At 43.1% G+C, this 24,241-nt stretch overlaps 1 protein-coding gene across 1 annotated transcript in view; it reads right to left on the bottom strand.

The window, feature by feature from the left end:
* The window catches only part of plcb1 (phospholipase C beta 1), a 140,450-nt gene extending 118,583 nt beyond the window's left edge, over positions 1-21,867 (bottom strand). The window contains exons 1-2 of the mRNA XM_063184679.1: positions 21,549-21,867; positions 17,268-17,345 (exon numbers count right to left, since the gene is read on the bottom strand). Of these exons, the coding sequence (XP_063040749.1) occupies positions 17,268-17,345; positions 21,549-21,647 (177 nt within the window). The 5' untranslated portion in view covers positions 21,648-21,867. The remainder of the gene's footprint in view (positions 1-17,267; positions 17,346-21,548) is intronic.
* Between the last annotated feature and the right edge of the window lie 2,374 nt (positions 21,868-24,241).

Raw genomic sequence — 24,241 nt, forward strand, 5'->3', positions numbered from 1 at the left:
TCGACCACAACAGCCAAAATGAGTTTTCAAATCTGATTCAGAGAGATCTGCTGTTGTGGAATTAGGACTTCAGGTCTGTTTAGACTCCTCCTTCAGTTGGGGGACATGTACTGTCAGCGGGGGGACAGGGGGGCAACGGCAGATCGCGGACAATTCAGCCTGGGAGAAATATATACGTTGATTGCGGCAAGGTGTCTTTTCAGCGCTACAAGAGGGGGCATGGTTTCTGTTTGGGTACTTGATCTGCCGCTACCCCTCGCTGACAGTGCGTGTCCTCCAATGAAGGACGAGTCTAAACCAGGCTTTATACTACAACATTGGGGGGGAGGACCAAAATCATCAACAATCTACTGGGCCAATGCCCTGTATGCCCTCTGGCCAATCCAGCCCTGTTCAGCAGCACCATTCAGCCATGAAGCCACTCACCATCTAAGCAGGTCCCACGAGCTTTCGCTGGCGTTTTCAAGCCTGATCACCCCTCTATATCACAGCCGACAACACCAGATATTATGGTTTTACTATGATTATCATGGTTCTACCATGGTAACCTATGTCATGATTACTCTAAGTACTCTGAACCTACCATAATTGTACTATGGCTTACTATGGTATTACTGGGATTTTTTTTATTGTAATAGGCTAACATGGTTCTACCATGGCATGCCATGATTACTCTACCCTTATGAAAATCGACTAGTTAAACCATAGTCACGAACGACGGATTTCTTGGTTACCCAAGAAAACAAGAAACCCCTGAATAACTACATGTGAGTATGCCCCTTCCCTGGCCGAATGGCTAGTAACATTGATGCAGGGACTGTAACCAATAGCCTGTAAGTCGCTTCGGATTAAAAAAAAGCGTCAGCTCACTGTAATGTATTGAATAACTACTAACCATGGTTAGTTGTCAGAGTAAAACCATGGTTAATTTTTGCATAGTTAAACGATGGTAAATCCATAGTTAAACCATGGGCAAATCATGGTTGAATCATAGTTGAACCATGATCAAACTATAGTCAATCAATAGTTAAACCATAGTCACAAACCATGCTGGAAAAAACGTGCCTCAACTATGAGTAACTAAAAACCATGGTTCAGTTCCATAGTAAAACCATGGTTCATTTTCGTAAGGGCATCTACCTTTACAGGCAGGGCTTGTGTTTTGTTTGGGTTGCTTTCATTGTCATATTCTCTCTCTCTCTCTCTCTCTCTCTCTCTCTCTCTCTCTCTCTCTCTCTCTCTGACAAGGCCAGTCTGCAGAGCAATAAAAATAGCAACACGCGTATCGATCCAAAGACCTTTGCATAAACGGCCCATCAAGAGCTATTGTTTTCATAGTGTTAGTCACCGGTAGCTGCAAGTCTGACTGCCTGTATGAGTGAGGGATCATTCTTCATCCACGCCTCAGACAAAACAAAACGGTGTAAGGACTATATCATGAACATAATTACTGGCTTTGTCTGCCATGTGATACAATGTTTTTTCCTAACAATCAATTCACTTCAATGACTGTTTTAGAATGATAAGACATCATGTTAAGGCAGCCTTGTTGTTTTTTTCATGCCATGATACTGTCACACCTATCTTTTTTTCATGCCATGATACTGTCACACCTATCTTTACTTTCCTGAAGACTATAGCCGAAGCTATCAGCACAGGACTGGTATGGGCAAAGCAGCAGCGTACCCCCAAGAACAACATCACCTTTGTCAAGGCTGGAGAGCAGGTTACCCCAGCAAACGAGGCACCAACAGGCATACTGACCTCAGCAAAAGACTGGCAGCTTCTGGTGGACCTTGAGAAACAGCTGAGGTTCCCCAGCAACATTGCAGTCACCACCCTCCGCCCTGACATCGTCCTTGTATCAGAGGCCACCAAGCAGGTCGTATTGCTGGAACTCACAGTCCCGTGGGAAGACCGCCTGGAAGAAGCTTTTGAGAGGAAGCTCTCCAAGTACGCAGGGCTGACCAATGAGTGCCAGCAGTCAGGTTGGAGGGCGAAGTGCCTACCAGTCGAGGTAGGATGCAGAGGCTTTGCTGCCCGGTCCTTGCCCAGTGCATTGGGGCATTGTCGGACTGCATAAGAGGAGAGCCATCCGCAATACCACTTAAGCGGCAGAGAGAGCCTCAAGATGGCTGTGGCTCAAGAGAGGAGAACCATGGAGTCGTGGTAGCTAGCGCGCCATCTGGACACAAGCTGGGGCCTGATCACCCCCGGTTGGGTCGCCTGGTTGACGGGGGGTATGATGTTGAAAGACCCGAAACCCCCCAATGATATCAGGAACATCACTGAAGATGTGTCCAGATTGCATCAGTAGATGTATTCCCACAGCACTGCATCACTGTATGAGCCAAGCCTCCCAGACATCAATCAAACCTATATATATATATATATATATATATATATATATATATATATATATATATATATATATATATACATACACCTATATATATATATATCTATATACAAACAGGAGGCATAAAAGATACTGGATCAGAAACCAATAATATGACACCACTGCCTCATAGTAACAAAATATAACCGTTTAAGCTTTGAGAATTTTATGAAATTTTCTTTTCTTTACAAATTTCTTTTCTTAAACACATTTTTAAATGTGAAAATAATCTTGCTTCTGCTGTATCATGTCCTTTTGTAACAAAAAAGCACAAGAAGGGTGGCAACCAGAAGAGCAGTGAATGGCAACTGCATGGCATAAGGTACAATCAAGTTTCTCAGTTATTGGAACTCAAATGTGGAACAATTTACCAACTGTAATAAAAACACAGACTGAGTTTAAAACATTTAACAGACAACTGAAACACTGACTGAAGGAAAACCAAAAATGTAATCACAGCATAGGCCTACATAGGTCACACAAATCATATTTTTGTTTTTTTTTCCTGCACAAGGGTTTAATGTTATAGGAGGTGTGTTTAAGATAGCATATAATTGCATATTTGTATACTGTATATATTGTATAATTGTATATTCAAGGTGATTAATATGTTTTATTAGAATAGGAAGCCTGACCAGGGACTGAGGTTGCAAATTAGCTATCTAGCTATAAACCTTTTATGTATTCACATCTGCAAGTTGTGTGATGGCCTTGCCATGTCATGTTTGTAATAATGTGCACTGCATTGTCCCTGAAAAATAAATACATAAAACAAAAACAATGTGATGCAACACAGCCTGCTCAATAACACATTGAGATTTACTGTAATACTGTGGCAGTGGCTAATGGTATGCTTGTCTTGATTTCAAGGATTCCAGACTCTCATCGACTTTCATGAAAAGTGTCTCCATGTGTTGCACACTAAAGCCCTAATAAAACACAGCTAAAGTGAGACAACAGAAATATTTGTCTCGTGAAACAACAGTAGAGGGAGTACTACTGTATCATAAAATGCTGATGGATGGCCCTAGCATCTCGTTGCACCTCCCCACCCCCTCCCCCCTAATGCACACCATTCCACCAGTGGAATGCTGTAAAAGTCACTGAAAAAACTTACAACAAACGTACTACCATAGTACTACACCACAGTGCCTTTAGTAATACATCACAGCTTGGTCATTGCCATTCTGGTTACAGCTAATTTATAACAGGACCTGTGTCTTACTTGGTTAAATACTGTTATTGTAGATGATCATGCGAACACTCTAGCAGCAGAAAGTGGTCTGTTACTGAAGACAGTACTCTTGCAACATATGTATGAGCTACAGTATTACTGAAAATATGCAAAGTACAGTTGCAAAGTCGACAAAAAACGCTCAAGCAACATAATCCACCCACCACCTCCACCACACAATAGCAGTCACCTCCACCACCTCTGCCACCTGCTAAGCTGCCATGTGGGGCTGCTGCATGCCTCTTTTCTCCTCCCCTCCCCTCGCCTCTCCTCTCCTCTCTTCTCTTCACTTCTCTTCTCTCCTTCTTCCTCTCCTCTCCGTCTCTCTTCTTCTCTCCTCTCCTCTCCACTACTCTCCTACCTGATCCTCTCCTTGCCTCCCCTCTCCTGTCCTCTCCACTCATCTCCTCCTCTCCTGTCCTCACCTCTCCTCCTCTCTTGTCTCCTCTTCTCTGTTCTCCTATCATATCCTCTCATTGCCAACCTCTCCTGTCCTGTCCTGTCCTGTCCTGTCCTCTCCTCCTTTCCTCCTCTCCTTGCCTCTCCTCTCCTGTTCTCTCCTCGAATCTCCTTCCCTCTCCTCTCCCCTCCTCTACTCTGTTCTCATATCATATCCTCTCCTTGCCTACCCTCTCCTGTCCTCTCCTCTCCTCTCCTCCTCTCCTGTCCTTACCTCTCCTCTTCTTTTGTCTCCTCTCCTCTCCTCTCCTTTTCTCTCCTCTGCTCTGCTCTCCTATCCTGTCCTCTCCTGACTACAGGGTTCCCTCATCCCGCTGCAGAAGGGACTGTAACTTAATGTAATTGCACAGCGTTCTCACTCTAGCTTATCGTGAAGGCACTGTAACTTAACATCAGAACTGCAAACTCGTCAGAGAAAAAAAGGTGACAGTCTCCAGTGGACCAACACCCCCACCCCCTCCCAATTGTAATCGACACAGCGCAGCGCCATGGCAAGGCAACGGGGCCGCCAGCGGGCCCATCGGAGAGGCAATTTGAGCTTACATAGCCTACACCACCACACTAGTAAAAGATATGTGCCAAATAGTTTATTTCACCAGATTCTCTTGCTCTTCAAAGCACTTCAAACTACCATAATCTATTAACTACACTCACCGGCCACTTCATTAGGAACACCTCTCTAATGCTGGGTTGGACCCCCTTTTGCCTTCAGAGCTGCCTGCACTGCCTACTCGAGTAGGCTGTGGCATTCCAACAAAGATAAATTGGTACTTATTGGCCCAAATACTGCCAAGAAAATATCTCTATCCCATTATATCTCCAGTCTGAAACATTGATGTAAGGCAGGGTTTACCTATGTTTTCATGTTGCTGATGCCAAATTCTGACCATTCCACCTGAGTGTTGCAGTAGATATCAAGACTCATCAGACCGGGCAACATTTTTCAAATCTTCTACTGTTCTTTATGGTGACACCCCCCCCCCCCAAAAAAAAAACCCTCTCCAGTTCTACATGATTCACGTGAATGACCTAATTGGCCGGGAAAAAGGTGACTGTCACCAAAAGGTGACGAGTTTGCAGGTATGTAACATGATAGCAGTATTCTCATATCACACTGCAGAAGCCACTGTATCTTAAACTAACGACAAGAATTCCACTGCAGAAGGCCCCGTAACTTAATGTGATATCAGGGTTTGTCACAATTCAGAATGCACTGTAGCTGTAACTTACAGTAACATGACGGAAGGGCTTTGCAGAAGGTTCTCCATCTCATGTCAAAACGCAGAAGGCACTGTATGTTATCGTGATGGAAGGGGTCCCATTTATCACACTGTAGAAGGCACTCTAACTTCATGGGATGGCAACGTTCTCACTGTAACTTAACGTGGCAGTGTAGCGTCCTGACTGTAGCTTAACGTGATGGCAGCGTTCTCACTGTAGCTTAACGTGATGGCAGCGTTCTCACTGTAGCTTAACGTGACGGCAGGGTTCTCACTGTAACTTAATGTGAAAGCACTAACATGGCGGCAGGGTTCTCCCTATAGCTTACATAACGTGATGCCAGGGCTCCATCGTCACTGTCAGTACACTACTACACTATATGCCACAGCAGAAGGGAAAGAAGAAGAAGGAAATGGAGGGAAGGTAATGGATATAAAGGAAAATAAAGGGAAGGGATGAAACATAAGAATGGAAGTAAATAAAGGAAGGAGGAGGAATGAAAGAAAACAAAAGGAAGGGAAGGAGATGAAAGGGAAGGGGAGGAATAAAGGAGGGAGGAAAGGAAGGAAAGAAAGAAAGGAAAAATGAGCAAGAAAAATAAAGACAAAGAAAGGAGAGGACAGGAAAATAAGGACAGTACTGTATGGGAAGAGAATAGAAGGAAAGAAAAGCAAAAAAAAAAGATGAGAATAAAAACGAAGGGAAAAGAAAGAAGGCAAAATTAGATGAACTGAAATTAAATGAAAGGAAATAAAAAAGAATTGGAAAAAAATGGAATTAACAAAATGAACAAAATGAAAGGAAAGGAAAGAAAAAAAGAAAAGGAATTGAGAGGACAGGAAAGTGAGAGACAGTAAAGTGGGAGAGTTCACGGGAGGCCAGGCAGGGCAGGCTGGTCCTCAGTCGCCCGTTGCCCCCGCACAGAGAGCCGTCGCTGGGATGATATGCACATCTGCTCTCCTCCAAAGGATGGAGGGCACGCTGCGAGCCACGACCCTGTCACAGTGATTAATCAGAGACCATGGTGGCACGGCTCCGCGTGGGTGGGAGAGGTGGGGGAGGGTTGGGAAGCTTTGAATATTGAATCTTTGAAGATAAAGAAGAGGCTAGGATGAAGGGGTTGGGTGGTGGTGGTGGGGAGGGGGGGTGCTGGTGGTGGTGGTGTTGGAGGGTGGGGGGAGGGGTGTGTATGGGTGGTGGTGGAGGAGAGGGGGGGGAGAAGGGGTGTACAGAGGTGGTGGTGAGGGAGGAGGGAAAAAGGTTGACAGTGTCAATGTTCCGCGTGGGTGAGAGAGATGTGGTGGGCAGAAGTGGTGTTGATGTGATGGCGGGGGGGGGGGAGAAGAGAAGAAAAGAAAAGAAAAGAGAAGAAAAGAAAAGAAAAGAAAAGAAAAGAAAAGAGAAGAGAAGAGAGGGGACAGAGGAAAGAGGGGGTGGGGGAAATGTCTGCCAGGTCAAAGCCATTGTATTCATAACTCTTCATTTTGACACGTCAGCCGGTGGAACGTTTAACCTGCACTGTGCCAGAGCCGTGCCATCGTGGCCACAAGCACAGAGAAGAATACACACAGAGAGGGACAGATCCACATAGGAGATTTACACACAGACGCACACAGAGAAGACACAGAGAAGAATACTCACAGACGCACACACACACACAGAAGAGGGATAGATGCAGAGAATTGGACTTCACACAGAGAGAGAGACACAAAGATACACACAGAGAAGACACAGAGAGGGCAAGATTTACACAAGTTAGACCAGGGATTCTTAACCTTTTTGATGTCGAGGCCCATTTTTTTCCAGCGTGCAGTGTCCCAGGGCCCATACCCATGTATTTATTATTATATTACATTATATTGGGCTATATTATATTATATTATATCATATTATATCATATTATGATGATAATATAATATAGGCTAATATATTATGATATAAAATATAAATAAATAGCCTAGGCTATTATTTTCCACTAGGGATAGCCCTATATTAATTAATGTTAATGTTATTCTCATTTAATCTCACTCATTAAATCCACTCACAGTTTAACAAGCCAGAGTAATTCACACATATGAATGCCTCTCTGGCAGCTCAAAGTTTGCGTGACAGCTCTTGACATGCGCTTTGTAATGAATCTGCTGTTCGTAAATTCAAGATGCCTTTCTGCACAAGTGGAAACGCGATGCGGGAAGAACAGACATTTCATAGACGGAAAACTTTCCCAGTATCACAATTAAGCAAAATTCGTGAAAGGACTGTCTTGTTTGGGACACTTGGACAAGTATAAGGGATACAGATTCAGTAGCCTAACTAGAATTATTTGGAGTAGCCACCTAACCGTTGAACACCTATTTCTAACTAACACGTGAGGTTATTAGGACACAGATGACGTCGCCAAGTCAGCTGTGAAGCGGAACCGGTTGGTAATTTCGCTTTTTCTCCATATTGCCCACTGCAAAGTGTGTTGCCGTCTTGTTCTTAATGAATCTGCCCCAAACAAAAAAAACGCGGGGTGTGGTCATTGCGCTATGACATTGCGTTTGAGGGAAGAGATGCACACTAGTATTTGATAGCGGTGCGAAACTGAAAGTTGTCTGCGGCCCTAGAGGTTGTGAGCACGGCCCAACTTTGGTTCGCGGCCCTATGGTTAAGAATCCCTGGGTTAGACTACACACAAAGGGGCACACAGACACTCACAGACGCACACAGAGAAGACTTTCCACAGATGCACGCAGACGCACACAGAGAGGGATAGACGCACACAGAGGAGACTACTCACAGACAAACACAGAAAAGACAACTCATACACACACAGACTAGACGTAACTCACAGACACACAGAGAAGACTACTCACAGATGCTGACACACACAGACACAGAAGACTACTCACAGATGCAGACAGACGCACACACAGACACAGAGAAGACTACTCACAGAATGTTGCAGCGACGCACACAGGTAATACTACAGAGAGGGCAAAACTTACACAGGCAAGGCTACACACGCGTGCGCACACACACTAGGGCTGTAACGATACACTCAACTCATGATTCGGTTCGTATCACGATATTTTACCTACGGTTCGATACAGCACGATTTCACAAATTTTAACATCATAAAATAAAATTATGATTGAAAACTATGTTTAAAGGTCGAATGGGCTACAAGAGTCTACTAATAATTTTTAAAAGTTTAAATGTAATAATGATAATGATTTGAAGCTTTGATGCACTATCACTTCATTTCATGTGGTGGTTTTCTGGACTGATGGGTAACAAAACTTTGAAAGGGCGTATCACGATACTGCCTCCTTGTATCACGATACAGTATCACGACTCTGTGTATCACGATTTCTCGGTTCGATACAATATCATTACAGCCCTAACACACACACACACACACACACACACACACACACACACACACACACACACACACACACACACACACACACACACACCGAGAGATACGTGCACTGAGGGAGGACTTCACACCTACACTACAGTACAAGGGAGAGGCATGGAGAGAGAATTGTGTGCAATTGCAAGGAGGCACCACAAAGGTGAGGCATGAAGCCAGGCCACCCATATCTCAACACATGACATTCTCTTACCCTGCATTTATATTCTGTATGCACGATGGCAAAGTTCAATGCAATGCACTGTAGTGTAATCTACTATAATAGCGGAACAGATTGAGGGTGAAGGTAGGGTCAGCCCTCAAGTCCGCCGGGGATGTTTGTGTCAGTTGTGCTGAGTTATGTTGTGTTGTGTTTTGTTGTGTCGCAATGAGTTGTGTCGTGTCGTGTTGTGTGGTGTGTTGCAGTGTCATGCCATGCCATGTCGTGTGGTGTTGTGTGGTGTTGTGTGGTATTGTGCTGGGCTGGGCTGGGCTGGGCTGTGTTGTGTTGTGTTGTGTTGTGTTGTGTTGTGTTGTGTTGTGTTGTGTTGTGTTGTGTCGTGTTGTCCAGTGTCGTGTCGCGCTGTACTGTGCTGTGCTGTGCTGTGCTGTGTTGTGTCATGGTGTCCAGTGTCGTATTGTGTTGTGTTGTGATGTGTTGTTTCGTGTTGTGCTGTGTTGTGTTGTGTTGTATTGTGTTGTGCTGTCGTGTCGTTTCATTTTCTGTTGTGCTGAGTTGTGTTGTGCTGTGTTGTGTCGTGTCATGCTGTGTTGTGTTGGGTTGTGTTGTGTTGTGCTGTGTTGTGTCATGTTGAGTTGTGTGGTGTGTTTGGTGTCTTGCCATGTCGTGTGGTGTTGTGTGGTTTTGTGTTGAGCTGTGTTGTGTTGTGTTGTGTTGTGTTGTGTTGTGTTGTGTTGTGTTGTGTTGTGTTGTATTGTGTTGTGTTGAAGGTGTGTTGTGCTGTGTTGTGTTGTGTTGTGCTTTGATGTGCGGTGTCATATCGTATTCTGTTGTGTTGTGTTGTGTTGTGTTTTGTTGTGCTGTGTCGTGTCATGATATGCTGTGTTGTGTTGTGTCGCGCTGTGTTGTGCTGTGCTGTGTCGTGTTGTGTCATGTTGTTTCACGTTGTGTTGTGTCATGCGGTGTGTTGTGTTGTGTCTTGTGATGTTGTGTCACATTGTGTAGTGTCCTGCGGCATGTTGTGTTGTGTCCTGTGGTGTGTTGTGTTGTGATGTGTTGTGTTGTGTTGTGTCTTGGCGTGTGTTGTGTCATGCATTGTGTTGTGTTGTGTTGTGTTGTGTTGTGTTGTGTTGTGTTGTGTTGTGTTGTGTTGTGTTGTGTTGTGTGTTGTGTTGTGTTGTACATTGTGTTGTGTGTTGTGGTGTGGTGTTGTAATGTGTCGTGTTGTGTCATGTTGTGTCACGTTGTGTTGTGTCATGCGGTGTGTTGTGTTGTGTCTTGTGATGTTGTGTCACATTGTGTTGTGTCCTGCGGTGTGTTGTGTTGTGTTGTGTGGTGTGGTGTGGTGTCGTGTCATGTTGTGTCACGTTGTGTTGTACGTTGAGTTGTGTTGTGCGTTGTGTTGTGCGGTGTGTCGTGTTGTGTTGTGCATTATGTTGTGTGGTGTTGTGATGTGTCACTTTGTGTTGTGTTGTGTCGTGCCATGTGTTGTTGTGTGTCGTTTTCTGTTGTGTTGTGTGGTGTTGTGTTGATTTGTGTGCTGTTGTGTTGTGTCATATCGTGCGGTGTGTCGTGTTGTGTTGTGTCATGTCGTGCGTTGTGTTGTATTGTATTGTGTTGTGTTGTGGTGTTGTGCATTGTGTTGTGTGGTATGGTGTGGTGTGGTGTCGAGTTGCATTGTGTCATGTCTTGTCGTGTTGTATTGTGTTGTGCTGTTTCGTGTTGTGTTGTGTTTTGTGTCTCCTCTCTCCTCCCACTTTCCTCTACAGTATACTCCTCTCTTCTCAATCAAGGTTGGGCACCTTCGAGGCTCGAGGACAAATGCAGTAAGTGAGGGAAGGCAGCAAACATGATGAAGCCCTTCACAAAAAGCATTTCATAAGTGTGCTATCTGAAATAAGAATTCCGTAGCCTATGTATGCATACATCTTCGTTCTCGCTGGAGAACGGGCTTCTCGTGATCGTCCGCGCGGCGAAGCGATCATGAAAGTGCTTTACGGGGTCGCTAGACCACTGCACTCGAGAAGTCATGAAAAGTGCTTTACGGGGTCGCTGGACCACTGCACTTCGAGGAACATGAGTTAAAAGCGAATAGCAAAAATAGCGTGTTGGGCAAGGTCGCTGGCCATGGTGCTGAAATTACTGCCGAGCCCGAATCCTGGTATGGTTAAAATCCGATGCATGGGCTCGGGAGTATGGGGCTCCAACTGAGAGCTCAGACAATACCCGCGCCCGCGAATATGTGCGAGGTCTGAGCGGACACCCCCTGGCCGGTTATTGGGAGAGCGAACGGAACCAAGGAGGCGCGAGGGCGGAATCCCAGATAAAACGATCGAGAAGATGGAGACGGGGGCGACAGGGGCGGATGGAGGGTGCGAGCGAGAAAGCTAGTTTCTGACTAGGAGCAGGTGAGTGGGGAATAAATACAGCGTTGATAATTGAAGGGAATGAGATTCAGGTGGGTAGGTAGGCGTGCCTGTACTAGCACGCAAGAACTGGACAAATGACAGACGAGCAGGGAATACAGAGCAGGTGTTAATTTAGACCTGTCAAATTTCATTACGCTTCTCCCCAACTTTCGTTTCGTAAACAGAACGACATTGCGCACTCCAAATACAATAAACAGCGGTGACTTTTTGTCTTTTACTCATGTCTGTGAGTGTTGTCATTTCAGAGCAAGCTGGTTATACAGTAGGTGCCTTTTCGAAAATCAACCGTGGTAAACCATGATTTCATGTTTTTTTTAGCATGGTTCGGCACGGTTTTTGGTTTGACTGTGGTGTAACTATTCAAGTAGCCGCTCTTACTGCAGATGGGGTCGCCGGCGAGCCTATTGACTATTTGGTGAAAATACTCAATTACATTATAACATCATTGCTATGACAGTACCAAGAGCCTTAGGTAAAAGATTAAGACATAGTCGTTACAATTTTGGTGACAGGTTATAACATAGGCTCTGCGCTAAGGGCTTAACCATGGTTTTACTCTGAAAACTAGCCATGGTTTTAAATTACCACAGTTTATAATTATTCATTAAATTACACTAAGCTGACACTTTTTTTATCCAACGCACATATTGTTGACAGTCTTTGGAGCAATGTGGGGTTAGGTGCCTTGCTCAAGGGCACTTCAGTCATGGATGGAGGTGTAGGTAAGGGTCAGATTTGAATCTGCAACTCTGTGATCTTCAGTCCAACTCCTTAACCATTACACCACAGCTGCAAACAAGTTTTCATGTTTTTGGGTGACCATGAAACCCACAATTAACCACGATTTTTTGAGCATGGTTTGTGACTATTTAAACCATAGACACAAACCATGCTGAAAAAAATATTAAAACCATGAATGTCCATGATCCATGGTTAGTTAGGAGCCACGGTTTTCATGGTTACCCCAAAAAATGGATAAGCCATAGTAATACTATGGTTGGTTCAGAGTAAAGAAACCATGGTTACTACAGTAAAACCATGGTTACAGTACTACAGTAAAACCATGGTCGATTTTCGTAAGGGTGAGGTCGAGGAAGGGGGTCACACTTTAACACTTTTCACAGGTAGCCATACATTCCAGCAATTCCATTCATCCTAATGTTATGTGTGGAAGAAAAAGAGAAGGACTACTTTCATTCATTTATTCATTACCTCCGCCAAGGAGGTTATGTTTTCGGTCACGTTGGTTTGTCTGTCTGTTTGTTTGTCAGCAGGATATCTCAAAAAATCATGACAGGATTTGGATTAAACTTTGTGGAGTTGTCGTGTCCAGATCACGAACCGGAACCAGGATATATATATTTTTTAAGATTTTTCACCATTGCTAGCAAAGAAATCTAGATGCCCCTAGTGACCGCAAATTGAATTGCAGGACAGGAAAAAAAATGGCATTCCAGTTTCTAACTCTACAAAAAAGAAGGCAGAAATACTTACAATAAAAATAGGGTGTAACATAGTCAAAATGTTCTATCCAACAGCTTCCTTGGCGAAGGCCTGTGATCTCTGCACTGTATTCCCCAACAGTACTATGAACTAGAAAAGTTTACACTGTAGTACTCAATATAGCAAAAATGTCCAGATGACATTAACATTTTAGGTGTTCTCAACAGGTTTTCAGGTACCAATAAATTAACTCTGGTTGGCATTGTGTTTTTAAGTACAACTGACATCCTAACACAATGTCTTTGAGTTTGTAAATTGGAACTCTATCTGGCATATGAGTGGTTAGATGTCTTGACAACAACTGAGGCGACCATGGAGTAGTGGTTAAACAGCTGGTCTTCAACCTCAAAGGTTACAAGTTCAATCCCCAACATGGAGATAACCTTACCTACTTCCTAGAACATGGTATGAACATGTTCAGATGGCCACCAGACCCATGACAACTTTAATTAGCAATATTTTTCACATTTAATTTTGAGCGAAATTACAAAAGAAAAAGGCTTAGGTAAAGTAAGACAATGTTTGAGTTGCTGTGGTCTGGATAGGGGAATGGCCACAAGATCAGAGGATTGCAGGTTTGAATCCTGTATTACCAATAAAAAAACACTCAAGTAGATATTTATTGTTTATTTCTCTCGACGAAACTGTGAAAGTTACAAATTCTTTAAATCATGTCAATTGGAACTATATCTGACATATGACACTATGGATGTCATCGTGTTGTGCTTGGGCAGTCATGGACTAACAGTTAAGCAGTTGGCCTCAAAACATGATGGTTTCAAGTTCAATTCCCAGTACAGGATGTTAGTAAAAAAAAATATATCACATTCAAACATTATTGTTCTGGTATGATGTCAGTTGGTTGAATTTGAAGTGGAAAGTATGTGTGAAACACATTTGACTGTTAATTATGAGTAAGTCCAATACTTTCTAACAAACAGGCCTAACTTTCTACGAATATAAAACCTGCAGTTGAGTGGTGTAGGGGATAGTCCTCTGCATGTAGCCATATTGGCATGTCCTTATCTTGAGGTTGAGAGTTCGAATCCTAAGGCTGGGTCACTCACTTTTTTGGTTGTTTTAGTTGTTTTTTTAATTGTTTACCAGCTTCTGCTTTGTGTAAAGAAGAACCCATCCATGTCAGAACCATAGAAACCCTATTTTATTAAAATGTAACATAAAATACAAACTTCTCTAAAAATGGTGAATCTGTCAATGGGGGATAGATTTACTCAACACCATGTGACCATCAAACCACAACTGACAACTTGGCATGGAAAATGTGTCTATCAACCTCACTTCAAGGTAAGAAAAGACCCATAAAAGTGTATTGGTGTGTATGTGTAGTAGTTTACTATGTTGCTGTGTGTGACATTAGGTGCTCTTGATGCTACACTGTGTGTATGTTTTGTTAGCAACTTAGCTTAGAATGTTAGCTACTGCTAGTTAGGCTAGCACTGTGTAGGCCTTTGATACAAATCTTTTTCTTGTATCATACATCTGCAGTGTATTTGCAAGTGATGCGTTGCATTTTCATGATGACATATTGCACATTGAACTTCTGTATAAACCAGTGTAGCAATCATGCTGTAGGGGCCTAATCCAACAAGTCCTCATGAAAGCCTTAAACTTATTAGGCCTATTTATGCTCCACAGGCAGCCGATATGGGACCACCAGAACTTTATGATCCATCAGCTCTACTCAACACTCCAAAGGATAAACAACTGACTGTGTTGTGACACTATTTTGGGAGAAATGTTATTGTAAGTTAGGCTATATGGATCTCCTTCAGCCACCAACTCCTAATAAAAGATTCAGAAATGGACAACAAATAAATGACTAAATTGCCTAATGTGTTGAGGTTGATTCTTTGTAATATATTGACTGTTGACTGTGTGGTCTAAATTTTAGATTTAGATTTAGATTGTTGTGTATTGTATGATTGTTGTGTTATTGTCTACTGTTTTTGTTTGTCAACCACATGGAACAAAATAAAAAAGAACTTGATATAAAGCATTGTTCATGTTTGTGGAATTAAAGCTCATGTTATATTTGGTTTAAACAGAGGGGTGGTAGCCTAGTGCATTAGTATAAACCAACCAATCAATAAACCAACCAAGATTTTTTTTTGGCTCCAAAATGGGAAAACATAAAACTTTTAATTTTGGAATCAAAAACTTAGAGCCAATATAGCTAAACAATGCTGTGCTTGTTTACTTAAAAATTTTAACTGTCTGCTTAGTACTAATTGCATTGATTTTTGCACCATTCTCGAAATGTTTATGTCAATGGAGCATGTTAGATCTTTGAGTAGCAGCTACTAAAACATTCAAGATTTTATTTTTTCTCATAACATTTGTTTTCACATAACATGTCTGATTTTATGTAAGACTTACACAAACGTTTTAGTTTTCAACTCAAATCTTTTGTGTAAACCATTGTTTCTGTGCATTTTAGAGTTTGGAGTACATACTTGACTTGGGCTGCTAAAAACTAAAAATCTAATTATGGAATTAAAGTTTTCAATCTTTTCAGTCATTTCAAAGTTTTTGATCATCTTCTTAAAGATTTTGTGTCCTGCATATGCATGCATGTATGTAGTATTTACGTAAAACATTTGGTCACAAAACTAAAACTTTAATGGGAATAAGTTTCCACAAAAGTTTAGAGTTCGTGGAACATGTTGGGGTTTACAGTGTGAGTGCATTTCTAATTCATTCATTCATTCATTCATTCATTCATTCATTCATTCATTCATTCATTCATTCATTCATTCATTCAGTCAGTCAGTCAGTCAGTCAGTCAGTCAGTCAGTCAGTCAGTCAGTCAGTCAGTCAGTCAGTCAGTCAGTCAGTCAGTCAGTCAGAAAGTCATTCATTCATTCATTCATTCATTCACCTATCTATTTATCTATTAACTGTTTGTTTGTTTACTTATGTTGCTGTTACTATTACTGTATATCACCATACTTAAATTACTGTACATTGTGATGGTTATCTAAAATAAATGGGTCTTTTTATATCAACATAAGTTTAAATACTGTATGCAATATTAATATGTGAGCTGAGAGAGTACAGTGTTGAAAGAAGCCTGGTATGTTTTCCATTTCTGTTTTTTTTCAGTCTTTTTTTTCCCTTGGCTCATCCGCCTGCCATGTTGTTTCTGTGTGGGTTAACAGCATGCAGTGTTACCACAACTGAACTAGGCCTTCATGCCAAAGGTAGCGACTGAGTCACTCACATGGAGTGGAAATAAATGTTCTCAGTTGCTTAGAAATGCCTTATAAATAAATACCAGACATTTTTCGTTGATCTTTTTTTCTATTTGTATCATGAAGGCAACAACCTTTGTTAGGTAGTTTTACTAAAATCAAAGACTTGCAGTCTTTTCAATTTGAAAAGGCGTTAGCATGTAAAAGCTTTCAGTGCCAAACAGTATGAGCAAGCTGACAAATAAGCATTTATCATATACCATTTCAATGCAGAAAAGTACTGTACTATTTTACAGCATCTTTTGGGTAACTGACTGACTGACTGAAATACTGTAGACTTGCAAGGGATCACGCAACACAGTTCAATTATTTTGATTTAAGCGTACAGAGTTGTACTTTGATTCTCACAAATAGATTTGAATAATTTGACACATTATAATCAATAATTGTAACTTTTGGAAAATCTAGCAATATTACTGTAATGGTTACAAAAGGTTACAAAAAGTTTACAGAAACAGTAAATGACACCAAAGTGTATCTATGTAAATGACAAATAAATACCCTTGTATCCTTGTAAGGTAAAACAAAGTTTAAAAATAATAATGATGATGATTTGCAGCTTGAAAACACAATCACATCACAAGATCTGTGGCGTGTGGGAACGGGCAATGGCACGGTTCTCAGTCAGCCTGAACCCACCATCATAGGATGCTTCCAATGCATTTGGCAGTCACCTTACCATGACCTTTCCTCAAAACTGTATGTGAAATGACTTCATGTGATTTTCAATGATGTTGCCATTGGATAAATGAAATAATGCATGTATAGCTTGTCTTCATACTGAAGGTACAGCATCTTTAACAGTAAAGGGTTTGTGTGCGTGCGTGTGTCCGTGCGTGCATCTGTGTGTGCTTGCGTGCGTACGTGCATGCGTGCTTGAGTGTGTGCATGCATGCTTGTGTGTGTATGCATATGCATGTGTGTGCGTGTATGTGTTTGTGTGCGCACATGTGTGAGTGTGGGTGCGTATGAGTGTGTGTACGTGTGTGTGTGTGTGTGTGCGTGCGTGCGTGCGTGCATGCGTGCATGCGTGCGTTCGTGCATGCGCGCGCGCGCGCGCGCGTGTGTGTGTGTGTGTGCGTGCATATGTGTGTGTGTGTGTGTGTGTGTGTGTGTGTGTGTGTGTGTGTGTGTGTGAGTGAGAGAGAGTGAGTGGGCATCTGATACCTTATTCTGGTCTGTCCAGTAGAGGAAGAAGCCCTGCGGGTCTACCCGTAGCGTCACTGGGGTAACCGTAGATGAGTCCTTCAAAAGTCACAAAAGAGCACTCAAGTCAAAAATGCTTTGCGTCATTTTGGACAAACATCTTTTTATTCAACAGTTTTTCAACCCTTCGGTCTCATGAAACTAAACTTAGACATCGCCATGAGTCACATAGGGGCCAAAGAAATCTTCCTTAAAGTTTGTAAAGTTTTTTTTCCGTCTTTTCCAGAGATGGTGAGCACTTCCACCACATCACAATTGCAGAGTTTGACTCAGATATTGCATAAGTGTTCTACATTACAATGATTCACACCAGCATCGAGTCAGCATCTGCATTTCCCCCCTTATCCCTCAGTGAAGGGGCACATCCATGCTCTCTCTCTCCCTCTCTCTCTCTCTCTCTCTCTAAGCCCATGCAAAATGTGTGATCCCCCGTATGCATCTTAGTTTAGACCTGTCAGCTGATACCCACTTTCAGTGTTTCCCATACATTGAGGAAACTATGGCGGCCCGCCATAGTTTAAATTTGGCCGCCATAGTTTCCCGAAAATGTAAAAAAAAAAAAAAAAAAAAATTTTTTTTTTTATTTTTTTTTTTTTTTTTTTTTTACGATTTCCGTTTTTGTTAAAAAACGATTTGAATTACGATTTCCTTCGCATTTTCCTCCTGGAGGAAATACATCCTATAGAGAAAATAAGTGCCTAGTCAAGTTGTTACCGTACCTCCGCCAGTGGAGGTTTATGTGATGGCCCGAATTTGTGTGTGTTCGTCACGCTGCTAGGGTGCGCAAGGACCACTGAGGAGGAGCCCTGAGCAGCACCCACTTACTAGGCCTAACTGGCGTACCTTCACGCAGCCACACCGGGGCAGAGCATTGAAGTGAAATGCATTAGCCTACCGCAGTCAAAATCGCTATCAAAAAGCAGCCTTAGCTACAGCCTCGCAGATCGTTTAAGTTCACAATGCTGTCACAAAACATTCATATAAAATGAAGCTCAAAGAAAGGCGCGCGCGAATTGCGTTAGTCCACGGTGATTTGCTGCTTCCCAAATCCCCGCGCACTGAAGCCATCAGCATTACAAACATTCCATAGACTAGTTCCTAGACTTCATAACGAATGAACGCTGGAGATGCGGCGAACAGTGATTTTCAAATACGAAATAGAGAGCAGGCTCGGGTCAAGCCACAGCGCCAAGAATTACCTATCACAGGTAGGAGGAACTTCTCCAACAACTGTAGTGTCGGGGTAGGCAATGATTCCCCAGTCGAGTCGACATGTCTCTCGCTAAGCAATTGCGTTCGCACCACAATGTTGGTGTCGATATTGCAACGATATTGCAACAGCTAGAAATTTTAGAAGTGGATTTACCTCTCAAAAGTTTGTTTAGCCTTACGAAATAGCCCAAAACAATAACTGACACTCCACAACCATCCATGCACAGCCACTGGATAAGGGGATTCTTGCACATTTCATTCTGATTCAATAATTAAGTGAACGGCTCAAAGTAGCCACAGTGTGTTGTCTTGGTTATTACAAAAAAATAGGCATATATATATAATAATATAATATAATAGGCCTATTACTGCGCGTTGGGGACCGCTGCACTACTGTAGAATATGTAGGTCTACTACGGGTGTTGGCCAATGAAAATTGTGCTTTTTAATTTGTATTTTGTTTTAGATGGTAGCATGCTGCCAATCATCAACAATGTGACTATGTAGCAATGAGCTTCAAGGCTTAAGTGTATTTTCAAATCACAGAAGGCATAGGCTATAGCATGAACAATCAACTTTGCCAATAAAANAATCAAAGGTGAACTAAACAGACCACAGCTAGAGGACATGAAAATGATAAAAGAGACAGTAGAACTATAATTGGTTACGAACTTGACGGTTCAATTACCTGAACACAAATGCTATGTAGCCTATAGGCCTAAATGCACATCATGACTCCACTTATGTCCAAAACGAACTGAACTTCCTTGGCGGAGGTCTGCGTTCTCTGAATGCATTTCTAGTTGTAGTTAACTTCGGTTTGGGAGCAATAAAAAACCTTCAGAGAAGGGACAGTTGGGATGAGTTTACTAACACTCCCCAGGCTTTGTTTTTCAGCCCTTTTAATGGGAGGAATTTTGAAAAACTGGCCCTGTGACCAGCACCCCTCATGTAGAATGTGTACGCCTATCGGGTGTGTGGGGAAAAGGCATAGCCTATCCTCTTAGACCCTTTTTGTTTATGCGTTAACAATTTCACAGTAATCTTAAATTCTTATCTCTGCTCCTATTTTGTTTTATTATTTTTTTCATTACATAGACCCCTGCATGTGTATTATGTAGCCTTTTTTCTCAAAATATAAATGGCTGAAATGTAGGCCTAGGCCTATAGTTTCTCCATGCGCCAATGTCATACTGTACTCATTGTTTTGCCATTTTGCATTTACACTGCGCGAATAACACCCCACCAAAAAAAAGGCCCGCGTGAAAAGACGCCCCCCCCCCCCCCCCCCCCCCCCCCCCCCCCCCCCCCCCCCCCCCCCCCCCCCCCGACAACAAAAAATTCCGGCTGCCCCCATAGTTTCCAAAATTTCTGTGGGAAACACTGACTTTGCTTGGACACTTTAATGGTGGGGGGGGGGAGACCAAAACATGTCTTCCCTAGAGGACGAAAGGGCATGATTTTCTACTCTTACCCACGAAACATTCACCCGGTGAGGACACACTCTTAATGTCTTTTCATGCAGGGTAGGCTAATGCCTGGTAAGGACACACTCTTAGTGTCTTGTCAGCCTGGTAAGCTGGTGGGAACTTGTCTTTCTCTTTGACATCTTTGTTAGGCTCTGCCCATAAATTTGACAGTTAAATTTCAGCTAGATTTAAGAAGTGACAAGAAGAAGAAGAAGAAGAAGAAGAAGAAGAAGAAGAAGAAGAAGCAGGGCGGCTGCCATAGCAACACATATGGGCATTTTATTTTTATTTCTATGGCCTCAGCTGTCAGTAACCAGCATTAATGTAAGGGCTCCATTGTCTGTATATTATGAAATTATTACTGTCTAGCTAGCTCAAAATAAACGGGTACTTTATACGGTATCTACACATGCTTGACAACATATAGAAAGGCTTATTTCTGTACTTCCCACAAACTCACTAAAATAGTCTACTAACCTCGTTAACTAATAACTAGTAACTAATAACCTCGTGAAATCTGTCAGGAAAAATGTTTTGGGAAGTTGAGTTTTACATTATTTATTCCATTATCTGTTAGGCTTAATTAACAGGGTAATAACAATGGGTCTGGGCTGGAAGGCAGTATACTAAACACGAGAGGCTAATAACTTACATTTCCTGTCAAACATTCAATAGCCTACATTCACTGCAAAAAAATGTGCGTAACAAAACATGCGTAAAATAGGCAGACTCACTGCATCGCCAAATGACCGTTTCATTATAAGACGGGAATGGGAATTTATATGGGAATAGAACGAATGGCAAGGCCACGATGCTGTTTTCAACTAGTTGGGGGGGGAAGTCTTCAAACCAACAGGTGACAAGACACCAAAGATGCTGAACGCGCATTTCTTATTGTGCTACATTTTGGCATTGTGTAGGCTAGTGGTTCCCTCTGTCAACATCTGTCACCTGTATGGTAGGCCTACAGCTCACATCACTGATCGATCTTTTGTAATGGCATTTAGCAGCGCATAGTGCCCCAATCAATTTCGTACACTGCCCTGGCATGTAGACTACATGGCTGATTTATTCATTGCCGCCTAGAGATGCATACTGTCACTGTGAAGTAGCCGCATGCAGCATTCGCCTGCATATTCGACGAATGTTATTCGACAGATATGTGTCTTGACGTTTTCTCCTGAAAGCTGTACAGTAAGCATAATTCGTAACAGCCAACAGACTAAAGTATTGCCTGTGATGTACCCTGATGAAATGGTCACTGTCACTTCAGCATTAGGTTTTGGTTACAGACTCCGAAACGAGCGTGGGTTAAGCCATTCAATTGCAGCCACCTTACCTTGGCTGGCTTGACAGATGGATAGATTGCATCTTATCATCTGAAGTGACGGGCAAGTTGATGCTACAGGCATGGAACTAGTAGCCTACGATTTGACATTTTAATCTTCAAGATAGCATATGACCACGGACATATCAGGGTTACCACGTAGGGTAAATACAAAAGGGAAACGATTCAGAATACAATAATCAACAAAAGAACCTAAAGGTGATGGCTACTTACATCATCCCATTTCATAAACCGACTGCCTTTCTTCAGATTCTCTGAGACAGAAATCGGTTTGAGCTGCAGCGCGTGAACCCCAGGCTGTGCTCCTGCCATTTAGACATTTAGACAGCTTCCAGGACCATCAAAATACGGATTCTTCCCTCCTCTTGCCCGAAACGATGGGCTTCCTTCTCCAGTCAAGTCTTCTGCTTTTAAATCAATGTGCTGCCTTCACCAGAAGCAACCTCATGAATCATTTCGGACGTACTGCATAGCGTTTCGTTCATTCACAGTCTGTCTGTCACCATCATCATGCCCGAGCCTCTAACACGAGATTCCGGGAGATATAATACAGCAGTGAGAGGAGGCAGCCGAAGAAAGCGCACGGAGGGCGCCGTAAACAGTGAACTGTCAGTCAGTGCAGAGCTGCAACCGGTGAGACTGGAGTGTCCTCTGAGCCGCGCGCATTGACTCATTTGCAGCACTCAACGCATGAGCGGCTCCGTACTGCGAATCAGCGCCTCCTGGTGCGCCTCCCTCACTGGTGCCATCAGGGGGCTGGGGAATGTGATGGACACACAGCCAGTGTTGAAGTGTAAAGCAAGTACAGTCAGGATATCAGCAGTGGCAGAATGTTAGGTAAAAAAAAAACATGTAGGCCTATTTTTTGTTTATTTGTTTTTTGTTTGTTTGTTTATTTATGTATTTATTTTCGTAGAATGAGATGTAAAAAAAATAATAAGGATAAGCACCCCCCCACCCCCCCACGCACACACACACACACACACACACACACACACACACACACACACACACACACACACACACACACACACACACACACACACACACACACACACACTTACTTTCACTGTCACCATTTTGTCCTGCACTAAAAACTGAAATAATGTTGTTTTTTTAATGTATCATCATACGGGTAATATTTCCATATTTATTTTTGGTATCTCTCTGAAGGGTGATGTGCAATATATATGTGTAATGGAGGCTAACTAGCAGAGTTGGCGTGGAACATTAGTAAACCTCCCTCCCTGAGTGTCATAGAGTGTCGATGCCGTTGGGCTGGGGGACTGGTCCTTTAGTCCAGCGCTATCGTACTGTGCCTCCCATTTCCAAACCGATGTAGCTGACGAGGTCGCAGGTTCGTGCCCCGAGGGGGGACGAACAGGTACAGGAAGACCTCCGCCACAGTAGTGCCGATTGACCTGGGATGGGAGTGAGGGTTTAAGGGGGAGAGTGTAACGGAGGCTAACTAGTGTGACGGAGGTCATCTTGCACCTGTTCACCCCCCTCGGGGATCGAACGTGCGACCTCGTCAACTACAACGGTTCGGCAATGGGAGACACAGTACGATACCGCTGGGCCAAGAGACTAGTCTCTCGGCCCAACGGCACGAGACTGTATGAGGCTATCGGAGGGAGGTTTACCAACGTTCCACGCCAACTCTGTGCTAGTTAGCCTCCGTTACACTCTCCCCCTTAAACCTCACTCCCATCCGGGTCACGGCACCACTGTGACGGAGGTCATCTTGCACCTGTTCACCCCCCTCGGGGATCGAACGTGCGACCTCGTCAACTACAACGGTTCGGCAATGGGAGACACAGTACGATACCGCTGGGCCAAGAGACTAGTCTCTCGGCCCAACGGCACGAGACTGTATGAGGCTATCGGAGGGAGGTTTACCAACGTTCCACGCCAACTCTGTGCTAGTTAGCCTCCGTTACACTAGCACATTTGCCATGGAACGTTAGTAGAACTCCCTCCCTGACCCTCATTCAGTGTCGATGCCGTTGGGCTGGGGGACTGGTCCTTTAGTCCAGCGGTATCGTACTGTGCCTCCCATTTCCAAACCGATGTAGCTGATGAGGTCGCAGGTTCGCACCCCGAGGGGAACAAACAGATGCAGGAAGACCTCCGCCACATATGGTTTGCATTGTTTTAGATCAGGAGTGTCAAACTCAGGCCCGGGGGCCACATCTGGCCCATGTGGTCATTTTATTTGGCCCGCAAGATCATTTCAAATGTGTACTGCAGTTGGCCAACATACAGCCTATAGCCTAGTAACATGACTTTGAACGGGAAATTTGGTGTGTCATTGGAATATAAGTGGACTGCGGCCAATGTAGCATATCCCACTCACACAACAGAATACTGTATGTTCAGGCACATTTAAGTTGCTGTATGTGTGGATGCAATCCACTGACGATTACTGCACTCGAGATATCACAGTCAGTGTCAAAAACAGAACAAATACCACAAAAGCAAATGTGCCTATTTTGCGGCACAACCAGGACTCTACATTTGATGATGGCCTATGTCCTCTCCACTCTTGTGGCAACTCTGATATGCCTCAAGTCTAATACAGTATACTATACTGTATACTATACTACTAAGTAATTGCTAATTTCCTTATTTCAGTTGTTAATATGGGCAAATCAAAACGGTGACAGTGTATGTGTGTGTGTGTGTGTGTGTGTGTGTGTGTGTGTGTGTGTGTGTGTGTGTGTGTGTGTGTGCGTGTGCGCGCGCGCGCGCGCGTGCGTTTCAATGATTTGAATGTGTGGCCTATGGTGACTGTTGTAAAGATGTTGTTTTTAGTATCTTATGTCATATGGAGGCCATTTCATATCCAGCTTTATAGGCTCAATTAAACAACAAGAAAGTATTCTCCATAGTCTACGTCGGTTTGC

The sequence above is a fragment of the Engraulis encrasicolus genome, chromosome 19, assembly GCF_034702125.1.
Source record: "Engraulis encrasicolus isolate BLACKSEA-1 chromosome 19, IST_EnEncr_1.0, whole genome shotgun sequence".
Lineage (NCBI taxonomy): Eukaryota > Metazoa > Chordata > Actinopteri > Clupeiformes > Engraulidae > Engraulis > Engraulis encrasicolus.